The sequence below is a fragment of the Rhinopithecus roxellana genome, chromosome 15 (genome assembly GCF_007565055.1).
Source record: "Rhinopithecus roxellana isolate Shanxi Qingling chromosome 15, ASM756505v1, whole genome shotgun sequence".
NCBI classification, from domain to species: Eukaryota; Metazoa; Chordata; class Mammalia; order Primates; family Cercopithecidae; genus Rhinopithecus; species Rhinopithecus roxellana.
Window position 1 is genome coordinate 28,861,502 of NC_044563.1, and position 20,731 is coordinate 28,882,232.

At 38.8% G+C, this 20,731-nt stretch overlaps 1 protein-coding gene across 3 annotated transcripts in view; it reads left to right on the forward strand.

Moving 5' to 3' along the window:
- The window catches only part of METTL15 (methyltransferase like 15), a 465,972-nt gene extending 445,791 nt beyond the window's left edge, over positions 1-20,181 (forward strand). For all 3 annotated transcript variants that reach the window (XR_004053697.1, XM_030918505.1, XM_030918506.1), the window contains one exon: positions 19,933-20,181. Coding sequence is in view for 1 of the 3 variants with exons in the window: in XM_030918506.1 (XP_030774366.1) it covers positions 19,933-19,958 (26 nt within the window). In the remaining 2 variants the exon portion in view is untranslated. The remainder of the gene's footprint in view (positions 1-19,932) is intronic.
- Positions 20,182-20,731: the final 550 nt, after the last annotated feature.

Genomic DNA, 20,731 nt, shown 5'->3' on the forward strand with positions numbered 1-20,731 from the left:
TACATATTTGATACTTAATTTAGTATCTGCCGTCTTGAATTTCACTGTTTGGGTGGATCCATAACTCAGCTGGTATGATCTGTAAATTATTGTCGGTTCCTGGCCTATAAAAAGTTGACTGACTGTGTAATGACGATGGGTTGAGTATTAGTATGCTCCTAGGGTTTCCTTGAAGAGACGCTGGGAAAGAGAGTGCACACTTCTGTGCCTAACCCTTTGCAGTTCCCAGCTGTAAAGGCAAGGTATAGTTAGGGAAATGATTTTCTTTCACTCTGGTAGAACCCTCTTGCCCTGTAAGTTTGTGAGAGCCCTCATTTTGCTTCCTCATACTCAAGGCAATCTAAATCATAAACTCAGTCTTGGTCTGGCTTCCTTCCCCCACTACCTTTTGGAGTTTAATAGATTAATTGAATAAACAAATGAAAATGAGTTATCAGCATATACTCTCCCCTTGCCTCTGTTATCCAAATGACATAGGGTCTCTATCTCTGGGAGGCCCCATTGCTTTTGATTTGAAGTTGTTTCTACTCACCATATTGGCCCAGTCTTTATTATGTCTCAGTCCCTATTTTGTTATTTCCTGTGATGTAACAGAATAATCATAGACTTTGAAATTAGACAAACTTGATTTTGAATTTCAGTGTCATTGCTTACTAGCCTTATGAACTTGGTTGCTGAAATTTTCATTTTATTACTTGGAAAACAAACTTTTAAAATAATACCTGTTTTTCAAACTGATTAAAAAGATTACATGAAATCATAATGTAAATGGCATACAATAAGCACTCAAAGAGTGGTAACTATTATTATACATATTCTGCCCTATAAAAGATTCCTTGTTCAATATTTATGCCTAACCCAAACTTTTATCTTAGGGTATATCTTATCATATAAAACATCTTACTTAAGACTATGTATTCTGTAAGACTTCCTAGTTGTATCCTGTATCCCTTTTGCTGTGTTCAAAGTGCCAAATCATGGGATTTATTGGTACCTCAATTGCTAACCAATCTTAGTTTCTTTTTTTTTTTTTTTTTTGAGACAGTCTCACTCTGTTGCCTAGGATGGAGTGCAGTGGCACAATCTTGTCTCACTGCAACCTCTGCCTCCTGGGCTCAAGTGATCCCTCCCACCTCAGCCTCTGAAGTAGTTGAGACTACAGGCATGCACCACCATTCCTGGCTAATTTTCGTATTTTTAGTAGAGATGGGATTTCACTGTTAGACAGGCTGGTCTCAAACTCCTGACCTCCAGTGATTCGCCCACCTCAGCCTCCCAAAGTGCTGGGATTATAGGCCTGAGCCACTGGGCCTGGCCCTCAGTCTTCTTAACACAGTGTTTCAGTAGCCATTACCATTCAGTCAGCACATGCATTGCTGACTTCTACATTTCTACATTAATTAGACCTTACCACTTGTATTAGTCCATTCTTGCATTGCTATAAAGAGCTACCTGAGGCCTAACTGATTCAAAGTTCTGCAGACTGTACAGGAAACATGACTGGGAGGTCTCAGGAAACTTACAATCATGATGGAAGGCCAAGGGGAAGCAGGCACGTTTTACTTGGCTGGAGAAGGAGGAAAAGAGAGTGAAGGGGGTGGTGCTACACACTTTTAAACAACCAGATCTCCTGAGAACTCACTATCGCAAGAACTGCAAGGGGAAAATCCACCCCTCATAATCCCATCACCTCTCACCAGGTCCCTCCTCCAACACAGGGGATTACAATTTGATCTAAGATTTGGGCAGGGCAATAAATCCAAACTATATCATCACTTTAGACCTTACCACTTCCCTCAACTCCAGGCATATATCCAGCCATCTACAAGGCTTCTCTTTGATTCAACGGACTTCTTGAACTTAATGCTTCTAGTACAGAAACCTTGGTTTTCATTTTCAAAAACTCCCCTAGTCTTTCTCATCTCAGAAATGGGACCATAATTTTTTCAGATGTGCTGAGTTCCCAATCCTAGAAACAATCTTGGAATTATTCTGTTGTCTTCATATATAATCAAATGGTCCTGTTATTTTCTTCTCTGACCACTTCTTGTCCCGCAAACTGCTACTTCTCCTACTTCTCAAGTCCCTGAGACCATCACACCTTTCCTGGATTATCATAAACTCTTCACCACATTGCGCCTTCAACCCATTCCAGTTCTCCTCATCCTATTTTTCATAAAGAAATTGTGATATTTTTAAATGTAAATCAGGTCACCCAACTTATCATCTCAAAACCTCCCAGTGGTTTCCCAGCCCATTATAAAAGGTCTGAAATCCTCATCATGTCCCCTAAAATGACACGTACTCTTGTGTCTGCCTAATTTCTAACATCATTTTTCCCTGTCCTCTACTACAGTTGTAAAATGCTTGTTCTTCTGCTTTTAAAACACTTCAAACTTATTTCCTGCTCAGAACCCTGCCTCTACCCTCATCAGCCAGTCCCTCTTCATTCTTTATTTTCTTTTCATAGCATTTATTACCGCATGGAATGTTTTTTGGTCAGGTTTTGTTTTCTCCTTCCTGTCAGTAGAATGTAAAGCCTACTGGAATTTATATGAGAGACAGAACGTTGTCAATTTTATTGCTGTAACTAACATCTAGAGCGGAATCTGTTATATAATAGCTGTTCAACAAATACTTTTCAGTAGGTGAATGAATGACTGCATGAATGTATCCATCCGTCATTCTTATTTTAGAATTTATCAACACCATCACTGTTAACTATAATTCTGTTCTTATCCAACCAGCTACTTATCCATCCACCCAAAGAAGATTGATTGGCACCAATTTTGTGTTCCACTGATAGCCTAACTAGAGAAACAAAACCTACCACCAAGTCCCAGGCAGGAGCATATTTTCACTGGGTATAAACTGATGTTTCCACATCTCTATGGGATCTTTTTGTCCCTTAGTCACTTCTCTTCATGACCACCAACTAATAGGCTCTCTCTTAATTATTGCAATGCCTACTGGGTTTAATTCTGTATAATCATCAGGTTGCTTCTGGCTTTGGGGGATGCTGATTTAAGAGTAGGATACCAAGACCTCTTTCGTCTGCAATCACTTGGAATTTAAGGATTATTTCTTGCTCAAAAAAAAAATTGTTCAACCAAAAAGTCAAGGGACATCATTTAGTGATAAGACCAAAGTGCCTGGTCCTGGTTGGTAAATCAAATGGGTTGGCATGAGGTCAAGATGGGCATGGCATGGTAATGTTAACCTATAGACTGAGCAATGTAGTGCATAAAGGAGCCAGTTTTCATGTTTCTAGACCATGATATTTACCGTCTAAATTTCCTGGGCCTCCTTTTTTTTTTTTTTTTTTTTTTTTTTTTTTTTTTTTTTGACTAGGTAGCGTCCCCCTTTTCATCAATGATAATGTCAAAAGGCCTCTCTGGCACAGGTTTGCAATTTCTATGCTTTCTTGATATTGAAAGCATCGTAGAGTTAAAATCAGGCTGCAGCTGTTGCTTGTTAGTACCATAACTTTGCCGTATGTTCTAAGGTTTGTGAAATAGAGAATAAATCCCTTGGAGCTGGAGATTTTCAAACTTTTGGCTTTCAGTGTAAACATAAGGTATTCTACTTTTGAAAGAACTATGAATATACTAAGCATTTTGACCAAATCATCTTTGATCTCAGGAAGCCAGCATAGTGCTTAGCACAAAGTCAACGGGTAATTGATGTATGACGAGTGAGGTCTTTCTAACTTTTTCAATAACTGCTCAGTTCTGGAATGGGTTTAAAATTAACCTGCTTTCCGCTTGCTGCACTGAGTCAATCTTTTATAATTCAAAAAAAAAAAAGCTAAGACTCCAAAATATCTTTTGGATGCAACTTTTTTTTGCCTTTACATTGCAGACATAGAATGATAAGACAGAAGATTCCTGGGCAGAAAAGCAGGAGACCTTGTTTCTGCTTCAATATGGGCTGATAACTGAGTGTGTGAACTTGTGTAAGTTGTTTTACCGCTCTGGACTTTTGTTTCTTTATCTGTAAAATGAAGGGCTCAAATTAGATCTCCTAAGAGCTCTTCCATGTTTCACATTCTGTGAGCTTCTTGCTTAGACACCCTCAACCTTATGTCTAACCATGCTAAGGTAGTGTGTGTTATGGGGAGTTCATTGCATTTCAGGTGTTTTCCCCCATATTGAATTAAATCCCTCATTTGTCTCTGCTTTGTACCTCCGGCAACTTTATTTTAGGTTGTGAAGTTGGCTGCCAGGTTTTATTTTTCTTTTTTTCTATTCTTCTTGAACTAAGTAGTAAAAGAGTTACTATGACAACGGAGTAATTTTCCTGGATGGCCACATTCAATTTACTTAAGTAGATATTAGGATTGCAACATGTTTCATTAGCTCCGAGGCCCTTGGGTTGTAACACTGAAGTGCTGTGCAGGCCAGAGCTTCAGGTTAAGCCCATTGAAACCTGGGTCTATTGACTGTATAGAGATGACATTTTCCTTACAGGGCCTGTGTCTTAGTTGCTTGGACTTGATAAGTATCAAAAGAAATTGCTGAAGGAAATTATAAGAAGATCTGCTACTTTAGCTAACAAAAAAAGAAATGGAATAAAAACTTTAAGCACAGTACTAGATACTATAAATCAGAAAGTAAATAGCCAAGATATTAAAAAATATGTTTTGCATCTGTTTGTTTATTTTCCTTCAATATGAAAGAGGAAAATAGAGCTTTATTTAAATTAAAGATTAGATTCCCAAAGGCAGTATATTAAGCAGAAGGAAATTATATCTAACTAATGTCCAGCAGTGAGAAAATGGAGTGAATTTGGTCATTTGAGGAAGATGCCAATTCTGATAAATAATCATGAGTAATAAGCATTAATATTTATAATAATAGTATCAGTAAACACTTTTGAATGCTATGTGTCAGACATTATGTTATGATTACCACATGAAGTGTATGTTATTATTATTATTATTCCAGTTTTACAGGTAAGAGATTTAGAGAGGTTTATGACCTGCCCAAAATCATGTGAAGTATGCAAACTGAGTAGCCAATTTGGGATTATCTCATTCTCACATCTTATGCTTAGCCTTAATCTGTACTTACATACTCTAAACATACCATACCACTACCCAGATCATTGCAGATGATGCAGTTAAAACCTGGAGAAGGTTTCAGGGTGCATAATCTCAGCCTTCCTCAAGTACTAAGCCTGTGTTAAGTGTGGGTCTGTCTGGACACTAATTTGGAAATGACAAGTTGGACAGGCTGGGGTCGGTGCATGTTACAACCCTGGGATGATTTTATGAGACACACTGGAGGGCTTCTGAAGGGAGGCTAGTGATGTATCATGGACTTCTGAAAGTTTTTTTTACAATTAAAGAGAACCAGGAAGGCCGCCTGTTGTTAATATTTTAAAAATACTGGGAAATAAACTGTACACACATGCACACACTCATATCCACACATTCTCTATTCAATGCAAAGATGGTGTTGCTGACCCTTGACCAACACAGTGTTGGGGGTGCTGACCCCCTGCATAGTAGAAAACTCCATGTTTAAATTTTGACGCCCCAAACTTAACTACTAATAGCCCGGTGTTGACCTGAAATCTTACTGATAACATAGTTTATTAACATGTATTTTGTATGTTACATGTATTACATGTACTGTATTTTTACAATAATGTAAGTTAGATAAAAGAATATGTTATTAAGAGAATCATAAGGAAGAGAAAATATGTTAACTATGTATTAAGTAGAAGTGGATCATCATAAGGTCTTTGTTCTTGTCTTCGTGTTGAGTAGGCTGAGGAGGAAGAGAAAGAGGAGGAATTGGTCCTGCTTTCTCAGACGTGGCAGAGGAGGAAGAAAATTTGCATGTAAGTGGACTTGCATAGTTCAAACTCGTGTTTTTCTTTTTTTTTTTTTTTTAATTTTGAATATGGCATCTATTAACATGCTTTTATATGAATAATAAAATCAGTCATCTAAAGGCATTCAATAATACAGACGGCTGATCTAACTGTTTAACTGAACATTTTTTTTTTTAATTTTTTTTTTTTTTTATACTTTAAGTTCTAGGGTACATGTGCATAACGTGCAGGCTTGTTACATATGTATACTTATGCCATGTTGGTGTGCTGCACCCATCAACTCGTCAGCACCCATCAATTCATCATTTATATCATGTATAACTCCCCAATGCAATCCCTCCCTCCTCCCCCCTCCCCATGATAGGCCCCGGTGTGTGATGTTCCCCTTCCCGAGTCCAAGTGATCTCATTGTTCAGTTCCCACCTATGAGTGAGAACATGCAGTGTTTGGTTTTCTGTTCTTGTGATAGTTTGCTAAGAATGATGGTTTCCAGCTGCATCCATGTCCCTACAAAGGACGCAAACTCATCCTTTTTTATGGCTGCATAGTATTCCATGGTGTATATGTGCCACATTTTCCTAATCCAGTCTGTCACAGATGGACATTTGGGTTGATTCCAAGTCTTTGCTATTGTGAATAGTGCCGCAATAAACATACGTGTGCATGTGTCTTTGTAGTCGAATAATTTATAATCCTTTGGGTATATACCCAGTAGTGGGATGGCTGGGTCATATGGTACATCTAGTTCTAGATCCTTGAGGAATTGCCATACTGTTTTCCATAATGGTTGAACTAGTTTACAATCCCACCAACAGTGTAAAAGTGTTCCTATTTCTCCACATCCTCTCCAACAACTGTTGTTTCCTGATTTTTTAATGATTGCCATTCTAACTGGTGTGAGATGGTATCTCATTGTGGTTTTGATTTGCATTTCTCTGATGGCCAGTGATGATGAGCATTTTTTCATGTGTCTGTTGGCTGTATGAATGTCTTCTTTTGAGAAATGTCTGTTCATATCCTTTCCCCACTTTTTGATGGGGTTGTTTGTTTTTTTCTTGTATATTTGTTTGAGTTCTTTGTAGATTCTGGATATTAGCCCTTTGTCAGATGAGTAGATTGCAAAAATTTTCTCCCATTCTGTAGGTGGCCTGTTCACTCTGATGGTAGTTTCTTTTGCTGTGCAGAAGCTCTTTAGTTTAATTAGATCCCATTTGTCAATTTTTGCTTTTGCTGCCGTTGCTTTTGGTGTTTTAGACATGAAGTCCTTGCCCATGCCTATGTCCTGAATGGTACTACCTAGATTTTCTTCTAGGGTTTTTATGGTATTAGCTCTAACATTTAAGTCTCTAATCCATCTTGAATTAATCTTCGTATAAGGGGTAAGGAAAGGATCCAGTTTCAGCTTTCTACTTACGGCTAGCCAATTTTCCCAGCACCATTTATTAAATAGGGAATCCTTTCCCCATTTCTTGTTTCTCTCAGGTTTGTCAAAAATCAGATGGCTGTGGATGTGTGGTATTATTTCTGAGGACTCTGTTCTGTTCCATTGGTCTATAGCTCTGTTTTGGTACCAGTACCATGCTGTTTTGGTTACTGTAGAAACTCGTGTTTTTCAAAGGTCAACTGTACTTAGACACTGAAATGATGATTATGAGAACTCACTACGCATTTTCTTCCAGACTCAAACTGTAGGTTCTGTACTCGCAGTAAACATTGCATGTCAGAGAGCAGAACAGAGCCCACTGTTCAGATAGGGCTTGCATATGACTGGGACACCTCCTAATGTGCAGGACATCCTCTAACTTTGGCTTATTTTTTAGGTGGGAGACACAGGGTGGGGCATAAGAAAATGAGACTGAGTCTGGTGGAGCTGTGGCTGTGCCTTTGCTGTACCAATTACCAGCTGCAACGTCTTAGGAAACTGATTTAACTCCCTGATTATCAGTTCCCTCAGCAGCAAAATGGGGATGATTTCTTACAAAGCAGCAAAGCCGGGACTCTGGTGAGTTGGTAGAGTAGAGTAGCATGAAATCTACCTGCATGAGGATCTTAAAGAAACTCGAGGGAAGGCACATGATGCGTTGACCTTCGCTTAGTGTGGTAGACATTATCTTCCCAGAGCCATTCCACCCCTCCCCCATTACACGGTTAGTGTTGAAGATTGGGTGGGCCTTAAGTAGCAAAAGCCAGTCAGCATTCATTCATCCCCTTTGGCACAGTCATTGTGCCAGGGATGGGCAGAAACCATAGGTCTAAGCCAATCAACAAATGCCATCCACCCGACCAAGTTAGTCAAGTCAGAAACTGGGATTATTTTATCCATGATTGGAGAAAGAATAGGACCCCTCTCTTACCTTGAATGATATGATATGTGTTTATAAGATCTGAGACTGCTGCAACCACAAGGGAAATCACTTGAAGATATAGATGTCATATATAGGAGGATAGAGAAAAGAGAATGACAAGGAAATGGAGCCACAGTCCTGAACGAACTATTTCTAAATTCCATACAAGCTTTTTTCACACAAATAAGATAATTCCCTTTGTGGTTTAAATCAGTCGATCTGAGTTTTGAATTGCTATTACTTGCAACTAAAAGCATGCTAATAAATCCGTCCCCCACACTTACAATCCTTTAGTTGTCAGAGGACAGGAATGCTTATGAGATCAGAATGTGCCTGTCCCTTAAGCTTGTTCCTTTTTGAAGTGTTGACCACCTTCTATATCCCAGCCCCGTCCACCTTGCCACCACCAAACTTTGGACACGTATGATGCCTAGGCTGAGATAGCTTTGTAACTAGAAGTTAAATGAGAATTTTACTACACTCTGAGGCACACTGGGTTTAAGCTGCATTGCTTTAAGAACATCTAATGGACATTAATGCAAAAGAAGGGGCTAGATCTTTTACTATGCCCATAGATATCCACACAGCTTTGACCATAGAGGATAGCAACACATTTGTGAAGAGCAAATAGTGGCTATTTTTCTTTACCAGGTTATCTGTGACATCTTACACCTAAATTTAAAGATATAATGATATCTATGTACATTAAGTATGGCTAGTACAGTTTTAACACAGGCCTATGGAATAAAATATATCACGTTTTACCACTTTTTATTTGACTGCCTAATAAGCTATGAGAGAGGGTACAGGAAAGTAGCAAAGGAGGAAAAACATGAGAAAGAATAAATGATTCTAGGAGCCAGCATAGGTCAGGGAACTGGTAAGTAGGAGAACCAAATCATGTGGCTCTGCTTTAAGCTTATCTTGGTGGCTCTTTTAACTCTACATATTTAATCCTCAAGTTATAAACCTTGTACTAGCATTATGTATTAGTAAAGGCAAAGCTAACTTATTTAATAAATAAGCACCAAAATTCCAATGGCCTAATACAATAGAATTTTCCTATTATATTCATGTAACAAGCCAAGACAGGCAATCCTGATCTGTGTTGTTGATTTTTCTCCATGAGGGATTCATGAACTCAGCCTTCTATCTCATGGTCTGCTATCCTCTAAGGCAGGAGTTGGTAACTTACAGCCTATGGGCTACATATGGCCCTTCACCTCTTTTTTTTGTAAATAAAATTTTTTTAAAACACAGTTCCAAATACTTGTTTATGTATTGCCATGCCTACTTTGCACTATAAAGGCATTGTTGAGCAGTTATGACAGAGATCATATGGCAATAAAGCATAAAGAATTTATTACCTAGAAAAAGTTTGTTAATGCTTGCTATAGGGCCCATTTTTCATCTACATTGAACCAGCAGGAATCGAAGTGCATGAAGAAGTTACAACCACTTCTTTAAAGCCTTGGATCAGGTAAGACACATATTTCCTCTATTTCCATTTCATTGATAAAAACACATAGCCACTATAGATGCAAGGAGTGCTGGAAAGTCTCTAAGTCAGTCTCTAGCTAAGCCTCTTCTCAGAAATATCTCAGCATCAGAAAGGGTGAGACATACACCTTGATAGACAATATCTGTTTCTGTCACAAAACATCTAATCGTAAGCCCAAAAGGAACCACAGAAGTTATACTTAATTAGTTCATATTCATCAAGTGTACCCTATGTTTTGAACATGTTGGGTTATTACAAAGAGAGGTGAATAAGACTCAATCCAGTAAGTGAAACCACATATATAGACTTATTTCGTGCTTGTTACAGAAAATTCAAATTCAAGACAGTCATCTAGAAGGATTGTGGAGTGAATGATGGGCTGGTTGGGGAAAGGAGTCTGGTTCTTGATTCAGTGCTGCCCTAGATATTAGCTATTGGCTATTACCAGGTGGGTGGTGGGGGGGATTGGAGAATGATTTTGTTCTGCTTATAAGACTTGGGGCAGAGACTGTTAGAGTTGGGGATCAGTGGGCATGGAGATCCAGGTTATATGGGCGATGCCATGAAGCTCACCAAAGAACTGTGCTGGCAATGAAGGAAGATTGAAGTTGTCAGCAATAAAACTAGCCTCAGCTGGTGAGCTGAGGAGTCAAGATAAACTTGCCTATCAGGCCTTTGTAATTTAAATTCAGTGCTTTTTCCTCTACTCCATACTACTCTTTATTTGATTAAATTCAATTAAGTGCCTACCTTTTGTTTGGCAGTGGGGATACTGAGAAAATAAGATGCCCTCAAGGAACATATGATTTAGTGGAGGAGATAAACACAGAAATAGTTTAAATAAATATGGCAATTCTCCTGTGAACGTCATGCCCAGGTGCTTAATCCCATGTGAGGGACTGGTTTAGGGTGTTAAGAATAACTTCCTAGATGTGATGACACCTGAGTTATGCCTTGATAGCTAAGGATTAGGCAGAGAGAAGAGAAGGCACCAAGGGAGGGTTGCCCAGGGAGATAGAATGTCATCGGAATGCCCATAGACATCTAAAGCAGTGCAGTGATTTGGAGGAAATTAATGTTTCTGAAATTGTTGGATCATAAAGTTCAAGGGGCAAAATATTAGAACTTGAAGCTGGAACAATAAGCAAGGGTCAGATGACAGAGATCCAGTTAGACCGTGTTGAAGACCTCAGATTGTATCCTTTCAGTGTTGGGAACATTGAAACACTTCATCTCTCTGTTGCCCTTTCTTTGCAAATGGGACAGACTCAGGGCATTCAGAATAGAATGTTCTGCTGAGTTGTTGTGAAAACTACAATGTAAGGAGAAGCATGAAAAATGCTGCATATTCCATGAAACAAAGAAGCCACGCTTGAAATCAGAATCTCCAACAAACCCGGATCAATTGTGGCATCCTTAGCTTGGCCGTTGAACAGCTAAGGAGAGGGAATCACTCCAAGGGTGTTTTTTTGTTTTGTTTTTTGTTTTTTTCTTGAGATTTTGAAAGGTAGGTTCTTTTTTATTTATTTATTTTTTAATCCATCTAGCTTTGGCTTCAATATGATATGTCCTAATTGTTATTTTCAAACATATTTCTTTCCATTGTTCTGGGCCCTGTTTTACCTATAAAGAACTAAGAGGCAATCCTTTCATTGTGAGAGGGGTGGGCATCCACCTTGAAGCTCTGGATGACTCACTGCTTCACTTCTTACCTGTTTACCTTTAAAAATAACTTCTTTCTGTCCAGCCTTGCTGGATGCTGAAACGCATTTTGAGCTCTCAGAGAAGGGACTCCTTTCCCTTTTTAGCAACTTCTCTTGTTTATATCAATGCCTTATTTCTATATTTCACTCCTTGCTACTCTTTCCATTCTCAACTGTCATTGCCATTTACTTTGGCAATAAATAAGGAATGAAAGGCGAAACAAAACAGCCCGCCACGGTTACTGACAATGATATGTGTGGGGAATTTTTCAGAAACCTCAGAGAGGAGACTCCAGTGGTTTCTCAGCCCACAAATTTCAGCTACACGGGGAACAATGGCTCTTCTGCCTACCTTCAAAGGACAAGATGAGGCATGGGCCTTGTTTTTCCTTTTTCTTCCAAGCTTCAAACTTGAGCAAACAATCTTTACTTAACCCACATGGAAAACTTGCAAACAGAAACACATTCCTCCTCTCCTATTAGTGCTGGGATGAAAAGCAAACTTCAAATTAGTTAATGTTCATGTCCTTAAGTGGTTCCCTATCGACTGGAAGGAAGTAGGTAGGGAGCTGACTTGGAGAGGGGCTACTGCTGGCAGGCCAATAGCAAATGAAAGCCAGAATCACTCGGATTGCAGGAGAAAGGTTTTTAAATATAAAAGCATAAAGAAATTTTCTAGGCAGTACAGGACCTCATCTCTGTTGGATGCTAGAGACCCCCCCTACATGACACATCTGGGTCACTGTGAGAAAGAAAGACTTGGGAAGGAATATCCTGGTTGTTATCATGGTCCATGAATATTTATGGAGCAGCCCTTAGTAGGAGTGCCTGGTGCCACCACACAGTTTTATTGTTTGGCAGATTGAAAACCAGCTCCAAGCCCACTCCTGGATCCTCTGAAAAGAATGTCTAGATTTCCAGCAGTGAGGTGGCTGCATCATTCCTGTTGGAAGACATGACCCTCTTGTTCCATGGGCAGGAATGTCTATAAGCATAATTTGATAATTGAAACAGTTTGGGAACTGAACAGCCCTTACAGCGAGGGTCTTCAGAAAGTGTCAGCTGTTTGCCTAGGGGTTAACCATGTCATCCTCATACCTGTGGTGAAGTAAGTATTTAAGGAAAATTCAGGGTAACACTATCCTGGTAATTAAGAAAAACAAACAAAAAGGACATACCAATTATTTTGAACAATTTGAAAATTGAGTTAGAAGTCCTAAGTTAGAGGCAACCTTTGGCTTAGTGCAATGTCAGAAGCCCCCCAGAAGGGCTCCTGTGAACCACTACACTCACCCTGAAATATCACTATTAAGTCATGAATATTGGAAGGGTTTTAACTATGAGTCTATAGGGTGTCCGTTGATGTATATCAGAGGGATATATAAGAGTACATAAGCTTGCTAAAGTTCTAGGAACATTTCATATATGTATCTGTGAATGTATGTGTATGCATATTTGTTTGCATATTTCTCAGGGAGGAGAGTCATTGCTTTTATCAGATCTTAAAGGATTTTTCTAAGTCTTAAATACTGAAAACCACTGTTGAATTTTAGAGTAGAGATGGACATCAGAAATATTTGACCCAGTCCTTTTTCAAATTGCTTTGCTGTGCTGAAACTTTTGTGTAGATGAAATTCACCTGAGATGCTTGTTTAAATGCACATTCCCGAGCCCTACCTCTAGACAGGCTGATTTAGCAGATTTTGGAGTGGGATCCAGAATTCTGCTTTTTAAAGAAGAATCTCAAAAGGCTGGGAGCCGTGGCTCACGCCTGTAATTCCAGCACTTTGGGAGGCCGAGGCGGGCAGATCACCAGGTCAGGAGATGGAGACCATCCTGGCTAACATGGTGAAACCCCGTCTGTACTAAAAATACAAAAAATTAGCCAGGCGTGGTGGCGGGTGCCTGTAGTCCCAGCTACTCGGGAGGCTGAGGCAGGAGAATGGCGTGAACCTGGGAGGTGGAGTTTGCAGTGAGCTGAGATCGCGCCACTGCACTCCAGCCTGGGCAACAGAGCAAGACTCCGTCTCAAAAAAAAAAAAAAAAGAACCTCAGAGATCATGAGCCACATGCATGAATCAAAGGTCCTACTGTGAAAGGAGAGTAAACTTAGGACATACTGGGAAGTGTGATGGTCAAGTGCACAGGGTTGGTAGAAATCATCTTCAAACTAGAGCAGCTCTACTTTTTTTCTGCTTCACATATTGAGCTCCCATGTAATATTCTATTTTGCAGAAAGGCTAAAAAAACAGCATGGACATCACTAACATAATTCAACTACCTTCTTATAGAAGAGGAATCTAAGGCCAAAGAAGTAAAGTGATACTGTCAAGGTGACATTAGCTTTTAGTGGTAGGGGAGGAGCAAGAACCCAAGCCCCCTGATTGTTTGTCCAGGTGTTTTCCAACACGGCTGATTCTCCTTAAAGCTACACACTGTAGTTAAAGCACCAGTTTTTAGCATGTCATTGGGGAAGGAAGATAGGAAGTATTTAAACTTTTTTACTCAGTCACATAAAGAAATCTTCCTGGCCCGATGCTGTAGGTCATGCCTGTAATCCTAGCACTTTGGGAAGCTGAGGTGGGTGGATTGCTTGAGCCCAGGAATTAATGACCAGCCTGGGCAACATGGTGAGACGTCATCTCCACAAATAAGAAAAGTGAGCCTGGAGTAGTGCATACCTGTATTCCCAGCTACTCAGGAGGCTGAGGTGGGAGGATCACCTGAGCCTGGGGAGGTCGAGGCTGCAGTGAGCCATGATCAGGCCACTGCACTCCAGCCTCGGCAACAGAGTGAGACTTCATCTTAAAAAAAAAAGAAAGAGTCAGAGGGCTAGGAATGTTTGAACTAGAAGGGAACTGAGTAATCAAGAAGACCTGGGTGAGGCTGCCCTGGGAGCCTGATAGAAACAACAAAGGCATCTGGAGCCCATGCAATGAAAACAGCTTCATAACTTTGTCTGGTGCCAGCCTTGCCACCCAAGAGATATTACCTTCAAGAAGGTCCCAAGAAAATAACTTATGGTTAGGCCACCCTGGGAGTTCTTTTATTCATCTATAAATATGAGTCTTTTCTTTGGTTTCAGGATTATCTGGTAATTAATGGCTTCAAGGTGATTCTTCAGATTTGACTAGAATTTCTAGCATGCTATAAAATTTCAGGTTAGTTTAATAGTGGGCAGGAAAATACACCATTCTTCACAGAGTTTAGAGCTGTATTCGTTTAGGAAGATGAATTTCAAAAGTTTTCAAAGCCCAGTTAAAGTAAATTTGGGTGGTGATATCAATTAACTAGGCTAACAGGAGTTGTAAAACCAGTCTGAAAATGTTTTCCAACCTCTTTCAAGATTTCTGATGCCGCTGGATTCTGCCTTATGAAAACAGTTTATTTTCTTTGTTCTCTATTTCCATTTTGGGTCTTGGCCAGTTTTAAGAACTAAGAATTTCAAGGCTGGTTTACAAAACTATCAAACTTCGTTTTTTGTTGTTGTTGTTTTTTTTTTAACTTCATGAACTGTTAACATGGAATATGCAGTGATGCATGTTCCAGGATGCAAATAATCAACTCCTTTAAAAAATCCAGTATTGTATTTTATACAGTTTTGTATAATGACATTCAGAATTACAACCTGAGGTCCTGTGTCAATCAATGGAAGACTCCATTCTAATCAGCCCCTATTTAGTGCCAAGTATATCTTACTGGGTTTTATTGTGTCATGGAGCTCCAGGCATGGACAAGTCCAGCCAGTTCTGACATGTTAAGGCCTGTTCAAAGGCCTGAAGGGATGGGCCCTCTAGTGCACTATTTCTATGAATAAAAAAGGTAATTGGGAAAAGAAAAGCCAAAAGAGCACTATACCAGCTGCAAAAGGATTTCTCCCTGATGGAAGAGTTGGGTGTGTAAGTTTGAGAGGTAGATGATGCTATTAGAGAAGACAGACTGTTGGCTTTATCTTGAAGAAATCATATGAAGTGATTCCTTCTGGGGCAGTGCCAGACATTTAGGAAGGTAGGGCCATGTGCTGGATATTTGATTTTTGTGGCCTCACCAGATTCACTTTCTATTTTTCCCCTCCCTGCTGTAAACTCCAGAGCTGACCTTGGGCTCCCTCATGCTCTGCTTCTGGTTGGGTTTGCTTAAGGCATTGCTAGAAGACTGATAGGAGAAAGCAGAGTAGGGTCAGGGTATTACTATCCTGGTTCCTTCCATGTCCTACTCTGGGAGTTTCTCTCAAGTATAGGCCATAGCTCTTTGGTATCCTTATTTGCCTCACTCTTGCTGTCTCTCCAGGTTCTCCACTGACTCCCTTTCTTGCCTCTTCAGACCTGGAGGTGATCATCTGTTACTCACCTTGGGGGTAATGCACTGTTCCTTGTAGTTTCCTTATATACTGTCCACAACTCTAGCAAGAATCCTTTTACTAAACTTGCCTTAACTTTTCCAATTTGAGTGTGCCATCTGTTTTCTGTTGGGACCCTGATTAATACAGGTGTGTAGTAATGAGGCAGTGAAATGAATGCTGTATCATTAAAAATTTGGTCAGACTACACACAATAGGAAAGCTCTGTGCCTTAATATGAACAGGAGAATCTGGGGGATATTAGGCCCTGGGCCCAGCCCTCCCAGTGACCTGTTAGAAGTGATTAGAGCACTGTGATAATCTATCTAACTGTGGTCTTTTTAGATAGACTGGTTTGCTCAAATAAGTGCTCCCTAGACAGAAATATCAGGACAATAATGCTCTATTTCTGGATCTCTTTTAGACCATCCTCTATTTGCCTATTTTACTCAGTTTCTAATTTTTCATTTCTCAGCCTCCTTCACCTCTTCTTCTGACATGCCATTACAGTGCAGTATTTATTCTTAACTTACCTTTGATTAAAGTCAGTTTAGAGTGTTGTTTTAACTTTGACCTTGGAACTTCTTTAGGACACAATAATCACTATTCATAGTTAATATGTGTTGTATTCTTGCTATGACCAGGCATTTTAGTAGATGTTTTAAATTCATAATTTTATTTCATCTACACTACAACATCATGATGTAGGTATTATTATTTTCCCCACATTACAGCTGAGGAGGCTTGCATGATTAATAAGTGGTAGAGCTAGAACTTAAACTCAGGTCATCCTATGTGGGCAAACTGTGCTTTACTATTTGGCTCTTCACAGCATTGCTATAGGAAAATAAACCCACACCCTATGTTTGTGACTGGCCGAGCTTGTCCCTGGGAGGACACAGTGAAAGACTTCTCTGCAGCCACAATATATAGAATGTCATTAATAACATGGGAAAGTGGATAAAAGTGATGATTTGAGGACTGTACCAGGACTTCCCTTGCTTTGTGCTAGATGAGAGGAATGGTTTGGGATGAAGTCCTGTATTTTTGCGTATAAGTATTAAAATTTATTCATTTATTTCATTCAATACACATTTTTAAAATCTACTATGGGCTAGATGCTAGGGATGCAGAAAAATATATAATACAGTATTTGCCTTTGTAAGGCTTAAAACCAAGTGAAATAAATAAGTATGGGAATATGTAAATGTAATTTAATTCCCACAGATTTAAAGACTTCTTTTGATCTTGGTCATGAATGCAGGTCTGTGAAGACTGTTTGAAAATAGGTATTCATGCCAACTATAAGGTCAATACTTCTATTTAGAGTGAAGTCTAAAATTGATAATGTATATGAGCAGTGTATTAGTCAGGATACTCCAGAAAAACTGAACCAATAGGATGTATGTATACAGTATATAGAAAGATTTATTTGAAGGAATTGGTTGACATAATTATGGAGACTGGCAAGTGCAAAATCTGCAAAATGGCCCAGCAGGCTGGAGACCCGAAGAAGAGCTGACTCTACAGTTCAAGTCCAAAGGTTGTCTCCTGCAGCATTTCCTCTTGCTTGGGGGAGGTTAGTCTTTTGTTCTATCCAGGCCTTCAGCTGATTAGAGGAAGCACACCAGCATCATAGAGGGTAACTTACTTTATTCGAAGTCCACCAATTTAAATATTAGTCTCATCCAAAAACACCCTCACAGAAAAATCCCAGAATAATGTATCTGGGTGCTACATATCTGGACACTATGGCCCAATCAAGTTGACACATAAAATTCACCATCAAAAGAAGGCAGAAGGAGCCTCAGGAACCAACACAATTAGGAAAAGCTGGGCTCCGGAGACTACATGACCATCTCACTTCTTCACCATGGGTTACAAGGACAGAACCAGTTGCCACTACTTGAATTAAGCAGAGTAAACATGAAACCATGAGGTCAGGAGGAAAGCTAGATATGTCTCTGGCAAAGGATAACTTGCTAGGCTAGGTCTATGTCAAGGACCAAATCATCATTTGTTTATTCATCCACTTTTACATTATTTAATTCATTTATTTAACACATTTTTATTGAAAAAGTACTAAATGCCAAGAACTTTGCAAGGTTCAGAAAACTAGCAACTTTGCTAAGGATACAACATTAAATACAATGGATGCGGTTCTTGCCTTTATGGCATATACTGATTTAGAGGCAAGATGGACAATAAACCAATAGTTGTTTAAATAATTACTTTATTATAATTCTAATAAGTGACATTAAAAACGGGTATGGTACAATGAGAGGATATAACTAGTTAAAATAGCAGGCATTGAGAGCTATCATCAAACCTATTCCCTTGTGCTCTTGGACACGTAAGTAATCTGTATTTTCCATCCCAAACACAGACACATTTTTAGTTGGATACGACAATATAATTGAATTATAATCAATAAGGTGTGAGCAAAAATAATATATGCCATTACACAGTCTAGCCTATAAAATTCTCCCTTATACAATATTCTGTGTTCTTTTTGCTTTGACTTGAAACATATGAACATGATGACCGTTGAACCTATGTGTTAAAAATGGCAGAACCACATATTGGAAGCAGATTGGCTCTCTGAAACACCACACAGAAGTCACCTACCAAACACCAGCATTGGACTATTACATGTGGAAAATAACTTTATATTGGCTTTAGCCACAGTGATGCTGATATTTGCTCATTTTGAAGCTAGAATTGCAATAATTAATATAGAAACTAATTCTGAAGTTACAATGCAACATAAACTTGAAATGAGGTACTATCTACATATAACAAACATTTCAAATAGGTGACATTGACCTATCGCTAATAAGTTAGGCAGCCATAAAACTCTTAAAGGTTGGATAAATGAAGGCCCATTCTATGAATTTGACCAAATATTTGGTAAAGTTATTGGCTATGATAACTTGAAGGCAGAAAATGGACCTATTCAACCTGTGGTTTCAGTTATTAATTGATGGGTGATTTTGTATACCAGGACACGTATGACAATGTCTGGAGATATTTTTGTTTGTCATGACTAAGGTGGGGTGGTGCTATAAGCACAGAGTGGGTAGAGGCCAAGGATGCTGACAAATATCCCACAAGGCACAGGATAGATCCCTAAAATGCTTAATTATCTGGTCTAACATGTCAATGGTGTTGGGGTTGATAAATTATATTCTGGGGGATACAATTGGAAAAACTCAGAATAATCATAAATTGGTTTTCATTTCCACCTTTTACCAAGATGTTACTGGGAAAATAAAGCTAAATCCAGAAATAATTGGATAGTTGCCAGACAATAAGAGAATACTGAAAATGTTTGATTCTTTAAACAGTCCCTCTTCAACCGTGAACCATAATAGATGAAATCTAAAGAGGTTTTGAGTAACAGTGACTCATTTAGACAGAGCTCTGGAAGTACAGATTAAAGGTATGTGGCCTTCCTACCCAAGTCTATGATTTCACTGCTCTCAAGATATCATCTATTAATGTGAAAGAGATTACCTTGGAAGATGGAAAGCAAATACCTAAATTGGGCTTGAGAATTTTATCTAGGAAATAACCTTGGGCATAGTCACTAGAACATGGAACTGATTAGTAACTAGATTAAAAGCCTACGAAGGAGCCCAACAAGTATTTGAGGGAAAGGTTTTGTCAAAGATATTTTCTTCGTTAGAGCATTAGTATTGCCTTAATGAGTAGTTAACTTAGTGTGAAGGGTTTAAGAAAGTGTCTTTGTGGAAATTGCATTTAAGCTGAGTCCTCAAAAATGGAATAATCACTAAGGTAAAGAAGTAAAACATTGTGTAGTTCCTGAAGTTAGGAACTGAATGAGAGCGAATATATTTGAGATACAGTAAACTGAAGGGAGCCTAATGAGAGATAAGGACATTAGGTAAGGACAAGAACATACAGGGCTTAAAGGTTACAGAGAGAATTTGGGTAGCTTGTGTCTTTCTAGAAATTTGTTCATTTCATCCAGGTAACCTAATTTGTTGACATACAATTGCTCATAGCATTTCTTTATGATTATTTTAATTTTTCTTTTAGCAGTTTGAATATGTCATCCCACTGCCTTTGGCCTTCATAGCTTCTGATGAGGAATCAGCTGTTAGCATTATCGAGAGTCCCTGTTACATGAGTCGCTTTTCTTTTGCTCTTCTCAAGATTCTCTCTTTGTCTTTGACCCAGGTCTAGAAAAAAGAAGAATTACATGAAGATATGTGGAGACAACAACCTTTTGCAGCCAAGGGGAGAGGTTCAGAAGAAACAAAGCCTGCTGATATCTTAATCTTGGGGTCTAACATCCAGAACGGTGATAAAATAAATGTTATTTAAGCCACTCGGTCTGTGGTATTGGTGACAACAGTCCAAGCAGACTAATGCAAGCCCTGACACAGACTTTATGCAATTTAATTCTCCTTTCTCACTCATGATTTTCTCCTCTGTAATAAACTCTAATTATCAGTGATGAAAAATGTGTGAATGTGTACATTATTGTTTAAAGATGAGCAAAGAAAACCAACACCCTTGTTTTTGTTTAACGGATCTACTTATTTTTAAATGGAAATGTTTAAGCAGATGTAGATTTTTTTAACAAAATAAAATACTATCCTTTTCTCAGCTCTTTCAAAAAAATACATACCTATTTTCTGAGGAGACATTTTCACTTGGTTGAATGATGTTTAATTCAGCTTTGCAAATAGCTCTTCACCCAGAATATTGCTGATGGTTTGTGCAAATAGCAAAGAACACTCAATTTATTTTACTACCTTTGTTGGAAAACAAATTTAGTTAGTTACTTCACCTTTTGTTGTGTTTATTTGAAGCATTATGCTTTGATTCATAGTTTTTCTTATAAGTCACATTGGGTAAAGAAAGTAGCACAGAGTTGAATCCCACCTAGCCCTGTTACTAAATGACTTTGTTATCTTGGGTTAGCTAACTGGCTTTTCTGAGTTTGTTAGCTACTTTGTAATATGACATTAAT